Source organism: Cajanus cajan, chromosome 3, assembly GCF_000230855.2.
Source record: "Cajanus cajan strain Asha chromosome 3, NIPB_CcT2T_4, whole genome shotgun sequence".
NCBI classification, from domain to species: Eukaryota; Viridiplantae; Streptophyta; class Magnoliopsida; order Fabales; family Fabaceae; genus Cajanus; species Cajanus cajan.
The window spans coordinates 70,920,381-70,927,963 of NC_138519.1; the positions used below are offsets into that span (position 1 = coordinate 70,920,381).

A 7,583-nucleotide genomic window follows, 5' to 3' on the forward strand; every position below is an offset into this window, starting at 1 on the left:
TTTACATACAAACAAAAAATAAATACGTTAATTCAACATTTTAATTGTATTTTTTTTTATTGAATTTATGTCCATATTTGTATGTATGAGATAATATTTTATAAATTCTAAAACTAACTGGTATGGTATGATTTAAAACGCCCTATCCCTGCGTTTTCTATGTCACATCAGCTCCTACATGTCCAAAATCACCTACTTTGATAATTAATTTTTTTTAAAATTTATTTTGTGTATTTTTTATTTATCTGGGTCAAAAAGCCCAACCAGGAAACTTGAAGCTTGAACAAGCTGTCTTCAATAGACCAGAACGGGCCGTTCCAAAACCGGAACGGCTCGTTCTAAAACGGAACGGCCCGTTCTAAACCGGAACGGCCCGTTCCCGAAATGAAACGGCCATTCCAAACTTGGAACGGGACGTTCCAAAATCAGAACGGCCCGTTCCAATGGGAACGGCCGTTCCAGACTAGACAGTTATGTCTTAAAATCAACAGTGGAACGGCCCGTTCTAGGTTAAGCATGGCCCGTTCCGACTACAAATTTAACAAATAACGGAAGAATCCAGAACGGGCCGTTCCGATGCTGGAACGGGCCGTTCTGGCCACATCTGAAGTCTATAAATTGCGGCCTCATGCAACGTTCTAAGTGCTGGAAAAAAATTTCGTCTGAATTTCTCTCTTTTTTCGTCTTATTGTATTCTTCATATTTGGTGAGAAGATCAAACAAAGTTTATTACGAGGTATTTCAATCAATCTTTTTCTCTATTTTTTATTTCTTATTTTTATGTTCTTTCCTATTTTTTATTTCATATTTAATAAACATGTTTATAACAAAAATATTATTGTAGATATTTTAGGATTAATTGTGTAATTTAAATTTTAAGCATTTAAATAGTTTTCAATAAAAGAAGATTTAATATTTATATTATTATTTTTAACGTTAACTTCATTATAGGATATAAATTAAGGGTGTTGTAAAAATACTTAATACCTTCTTTACATGTAACTGACTTTTGAACTCAATTTTGGTTATCAAGACTATTATTTGACTTTTAAAAACTTTTTCTTTTTTTAATATTTTGAGTAAAATATTAGTGACGACTCTATAAATTCATTTTTTAAAATCATTAATTAAAAATTATTCTAATTTCTGAATATTTTTTAATTGATGAAATTTTCAAAAAGATTTCTAAATTATAGGTCACAAGATAAAATTTTTTTAGGTTGCGACAAGATTTAATAATTTTTATGTTGGAACCATGTGCTTATTAATAAAACTTATAAAGATATAGTGAATTTTATCTTGAGAGTTAGTGTTTACTTAAATATTATCTCACATTAGTTAAAACACTTTATTATTGTGATTTTTTCTATATGAGATTTAGCTCTGATAAAAAGTATTATTAATCAATAATTAAATAAAATATTTAGTATAATAATAAAATATGTTGTTAATAATTTTCATGTTGAGTGTCGGATGTATATAATTATCACGAATTTTTTCTGCGATATATGATTTTTATGAATACTTCACATCTATTATATTGTTTTTAGTTGTAATTGATATTTTGCAAAACAAATTTCAAATAAAATAAATAATAATAATAATAATAATAATAATAAGAGTTTAAACCTAATAATTATCATATTGGTTCCAAATTTTACTTGGTCATTATAATTTTTCTTTTAAAATATTTTATATGTGTAAGGTCAATTATTCATAAATGACAATTAAATCATACTCGTGCGTACTCATTCAATTCCAACATGATTTTGGCAAAAAAAAATCATGTTGATAAGGCACGCATTTTTCTCAACATATGAAATCGAATTTCAGTGCAAGTTTGAGTATTGTATTTTTTTTTCAAGTTATATATATATAAATTAAAGTTAAATATTTAATTTTTATAAATTTTAAAATATAAATTAATTATTTTAATAATTAATAATTTAAATTATAACAAAAATTAAGTAAAAACTTAGAATTACACATTTAATTATTAAATTTTTTATTTAAAATTCTTTCTTATTTATTTTTTTATATATATTATTCATATTATAATATAATTATTAACTTGTAATTTAATTTATTTAAAATGTATAAGTAAATTAATTCTTTTTTTTTTAAAGGTGATGGGTCCTATATGTTCTATCTGAACCTAACAATGTCTAGTGGTAATGGGGATGGAAATACATTTTAAAAATATACATTCTTCTCTTTAAAACTTGAACCCAAACTTGCCTCACATTTTATGGATGTAGAGACGAAGATAGCAAAATTCATCCTCAATCTATTGTGTTATCATCCAGACAATTATCATTAGTTTTACTAAAAATTCTTTAAAAAATTATTAAGTTCTCTCTACCTTTACATAAAGTTGTGTCTTATCTTAACCTAAACTTTTTAAAAGAAAAAAAGTCACTTATCATGACCTAAATTTACTATAGGGATAGTTTCTATATTAGCTCTTCAACAATTCTCATAAGCTAACTCTTCAATTTTATGTTATATTTGGATTGATGAATGATTAATAATAGAGTGAGGTTCAAACTATTAAGTTTAAAAAACATCTATTCTAGCTTTCTAAGTTATATGTTTGCAATTTTTTTTAAATAATAAAAATTCACCACCAAACTCAGGCCAAAATAATATGGGTCTCAATTTTCTTAAACATTGTTTAGGCCCAAATTATAGGTTGGTTCCATTCCACTCCCTCTTTGTAGTGTAGTTTACATCTCTAGCTCCACACAAAGAGGCTCGAGTTTCTGGGCAATTAGGTGAGAACACATGTGATTGAAAATTTCTTAATATTTATATTACTTTATTTTTCGTTTTATTATTATTATTTTTTTGCTTCTAATTGCAGTTTTTCCACATATAATATGATATATGATGCTGATTTTTTTTTGTGGAGATGGGATAATATATTATTTAGCTTTATGATGATATAGATTTTCTCCTTTGAAATGTGCCCAGTTTATGGAGAAGCATAGTCATAGTGCAGATAGTGAACTAGAAAAACATGTTTTCTTCAACTAAAATGTAAATATTATCTGTCTAGGGAAGATGAAGTTGAAGAGGACATTGTAATTTTTTCTGAAATAATCTACAAAAAAAAATCTAGGCACAAACAATTCCATGATATTTGTAATTGATGAAATGGTTGAATAAGTCATGCTCATGAATCATTGCTTAATATATTGACCAAAAAATCTTGTTGGGTGTCTTAAGAACAATGTGGTTGAATAAGTTATAACAAGTTGTTTTACATAATGCCGAAAGGATATGCAACAAATATGAACATGTTTTTTTTTGTAATGATCTACTTGATTGCGAGGATTGTGATCTAATAGGTGGTTTTTTATGTGTAATTATTTGTAAGATAGAATTCATCTTAGAATAAGCATTTTTTCTTTTTAAATCTTTATTATTGATTCACCTTAGTTTTTAAAATGTTATTATTTATGTTGGTATTGTTGGGAAGTATGGTTGTTTAAATGCTTGATTGAATTCCCGATCCAGATTCAAACAATTTAACAATTACAACTTTGGAAACACTGTACCCAGCATTGGAGGAGAAAATTAAGGGTTTAGATGGATTAGATTGGAATTCATTCCATCATGATCTATTTTATTTTATTGTAACATAAATGATTCAAACAATGAAACGCATTAAAATTTCATCCTATTCTAGTTGGTTCTATCACTTTACATTAATTCAATTGAAGTATTAAGGTTTTCTATTTTCTATCCTCTCTTTGATTTTCCAGTTATTACATGTCTCAATCTCTCCTCAGTGGCTTTGCCCGCATAACTTCAATCCTTTCTTTGTCTCATGAATGTTTTTCTCTGCTCTCTGTATCTGTCTTTTCTCTACAAGAGCCTCATCTACCAATGATTGAGTAACTATATGACTGTCTCATTTGCTGACACTCAAAATCTTAAAACAGGTCCTCTTTTTTGTTCTATTTAGTGTTTAGTCTTAGATTTGGAACCTATCTTTTGGTGCCCGTGTACCATAATTTGGTCTGCCTTATAATCATTTGGAAATTTATTTTTCTTTTCAATTAAAATGGTACTACCTTAGTCTTTATGATGCTTCCAAACGCATCTTTGACATTTTCAATGAAGGGAGTGTCTAAAATGGCAGTGTTTAATGACTATATTACAACTTTCATGAAAATTTTGTCTCTAAGGGGAAGTTGTTTAATTTTTATTGTTCTTTGTTGGTATCGAAATTGATGCTAGAAAACTGACCATTGGATCTTGAACTTTCAGTATAGTGATGGAAATGTAAAGGAGTATTAAGGAAAGCATGGCAAGGATATCTAATGATTCTTGATTTAACCAAGTCATTATTTAAGTGTATAATAGCGAGAACCATTTGAGGCTTACTATTTAGGAGCTAATTCCGTCATTTCCCTTAGATTGACTATATTATATCACTTTTCCTCTGTCTTTTGCATTTCTAGTGCTAGGAATGAAATAGGACCGTTGAAATGATTATGCAATCATAGTAATAGAACAACTGCTTGAAAAAAGAAATCCTCACAGAAATTGGACCAGCAAGATAGAAATTATTAGCAACCTTTGTCATATTTGTCTTAGATGTGTGCTTTCCAAATGATAGTTTTTTCTTTAGAGAATCTATTGAGTAGTTAATATGTTGTTAATTAAGTTTACTAGTTCTTTACTTCTTTTGACTTGTCATATTTATGCATATTATATGCTACTCCTACACTTATTTTATACTTCACTACTTGTGGTTGTTCATAACATTTTCTATTGCTCAATGTTTCTAATTTATATATGATATTAGAAATAGTCTAGTCCAATCTGGTTCTAGATCGAGGCAAAATACAGTGTGCTTGATTTGTAGTATGGAAAGTCCCAAACCATGGTTTAGGCGAAACCTTGTCCCTTGTAACCTTTGCCCAAACCATGGTTTGCAGTTTCCCAATTGATATATAAACATGCTAAAGATGGTTGTACTTCCTTGAGATCTTAAATGTTTGTACTGACAATGTGATTTGCTTCTTAAGTATCTTGCATTTAAAACCTTCTTAATGTCTATCTTTATGCAACATTTGAGTCAGATTGTGCTTGTTATATTATTTATATGATCTACTTCTATAACCTACGTGCTTGTATGATGCAAATTATGTGTAGTGAAAGACTAAGAACCATTTTCTAGTTTTCAATGAAATTATCATATGATAATGGACAATGTAATACTATAATGCACATAGATGATATAAGTATCCAATATAATAATACGATTATTTTAAAAATTTAGGAAGGATACATGTAAAATACATGTATAAACATATATCAATATTCATAAAATATAATAAATATATTTTTAATTAAAATTCATAAAACATAATTGTAATTTTGTAAATCTAAATTAGAAACATATTTCTTGTTCATTACTAAAAACAAAAATAATTACAAATCATTGTCATCATAAATTACCTCCTATTACTTACAAATAAGAATAATACTATCAACTCGTTTCTTTCTTGGTTTGTATGATTCAAAGGAGGAGGGGAAGGGGGGAATATTAATGGAGAGGAAGAAAGTGAAAGAAAAAAAAGGGATTAGGTCTTTTCTTGTTTGGTTCACAAAGAGAAGGCAGAGATTTTAAAAATTAATTTACTTTTGTACCCTTATAATTTTAAATTCAAAAACATGAATAAGAATATTTTAAATATTACACTCAAAATGTTTTAAAATTCTTCCCTTCCCCTCCAAATCCTTCCAATATTCCTCCCCTCTAAATCCTTTTCTAATATTGGAGGGGAGTTAAAATTAGGTGAAGAGGGTTTTTGTCTCCTCCATTCTCTCTCTCCATCTTCTAAAAATCGAACCAAACAACAAAAGTTTAAAATTTTCCTTCCCCCCTCTTTCCTCTAACCAAACACTATTAAAATCATCATAAAGGTAACAATTTTCAATTTTTGGTTCATCAAGGGGCAATGTTTTTATGCTTTTATATTACACATGTTTATATGTCTCATATATCTGTATTAGTTTTTCATAATATTTTAAAGGCTTGGATACTTCACCAACATGTATAAGTGAAATATCCATGAGAATTAATATCAAAAAGATTTTCATAATTGTTTTAAAGACTTGGATATATTATTGATATGAATATGTGTAGTATTCAAGAATATTAATATCAAATACAAATATGTGAAGTAAATTTAAGTATTGATGGCTCATACATATGATTCATATATCGAAATCTCCATGTTGTCATTATCATTCTACTCAATTTATAACTGATTTATATATTTTCTGTATCTGTTGTGTTCTCGATATTATGATTTGTGATAACCTCATATGTATGTAATATGTAATATATTACATTTATCGGCTTTCCTAGGGAGGTGTACTTCTGGTGTGACATTACATATTTTTGATAGAAGAAAGACTAATGGCACTTTCAACGAGCTTGATCTCTATAGGCTTCGGTTTTGGTCCACTTCATAAAACCAAAGTCAGTGTTTCTAGAAGGTTTGCTTCCAGATCTTCAGTAGGGATTCACATTCGAGCGGTGCAAGAGAACGGTGGACCACGTAGACTTGTGGACATTATTAGACTTGTCCCTGAGCTCTCAAAAAATTACTTTAGAAGTCCTTCTCGCAGAGCTCTTTTTGGAGGAATCTCTTTGTTGGGTGGATTTTATGTTGCACAAACAATCTCTTTGTCATTTGGAGCTCTCGGAGTTAATGATGTTATTGCTGCAGTTTTATGTGTTCTTCTCACAGAATATGTCACCAAGTTCTATTACAGCCGGCCAAAAGTTACTTTTCCAGTTGCACTCCTCAACAACTTTAAAATGGGTTTTACTTATGGACTTTTCATTGATGCCTTTAAACTTGCCAGTTAATTTTTAACATCAATACAACTACTCTAAACATTCGTACTTGGTTGGTTACTCTCCTAAATTAGTTTGATTCTATTTAACCACCAAACTTGCACATGTGAAGACTGATCAACTTACAAACACTTAGTTGGTTTGTTTGTGCATAATATTCATGATTGTAAATGTTAGAAGAATTATCCTTATATCATCGCATATCAATCATAGTTCTCGTAACAAAACATCAAATAAATTTTCCTTATATTTTTTTATTTTATTTAGTAATTTGTGTTATTTTGGTCTTTATACTATTCTTCTGTACTTGTTACTATTAGGTTCGACAAGTCTGTACTTATGTACTTGTTACTGTTAGGTTCGGCAAGTCTGTACTTGTAACTTTTGGCTGGTTATAATAGAACTTGGTGACATATTCTGTGAGAAGAACACATAAAATTGCATAAATAACATCATTAACTCCGAGAGTTTCAAATGACAAAGAGATTGTTTGTGCAACATAAAATCTACCCAACAAAGAGATTCTTCCAAACAAAGCTCTGCGAGAAGGACATCTAAAGTAATTCTTTGAGAGCTCAGGGACAAGTTTAATAATGTCCACAAGTCTACGTGGTCTAACGTTCTCTTGCACCGCTCGAATGCGAATCCCTACTAAAGATCTGGAAGCAAACCTTCTAGAAACACTGACTTTGGTTTTATG

General features: G+C 28.9%; 1 protein-coding gene across 2 annotated transcripts; it reads left to right on the forward strand.

The window, feature by feature from the left end:
* Positions 1-340: 340 nt before the first annotated feature.
* NPQ6 (YCF20-like protein (DUF565)) lies at positions 341-7,162 on the forward strand. Of its 2 annotated transcripts, XM_083071194.1 has the most exons (3): positions 341-736; positions 2,679-2,774; positions 6,389-7,162. In XM_083071194.1, exon 3 carries the CDS (start codon positions 6,440-6,442, stop codon positions 6,893-6,895), a length of 456 nt encoding a protein of 151 aa, XP_082927320.1. In that variant the 5' UTR covers positions 341-736; positions 2,679-2,774; positions 6,389-6,439; the 3' UTR covers positions 6,896-7,162. The 2 variants fall into 2 exon arrangements, with proteins under 2 accessions (XP_082927320.1, XP_020220022.1); XM_020364433.3 differs by lacking the exon at positions 2,679-2,774 and having other exon boundaries at positions 349-736.
* The last annotated feature ends 421 nt before the right edge of the window (positions 7,163-7,583 follow it).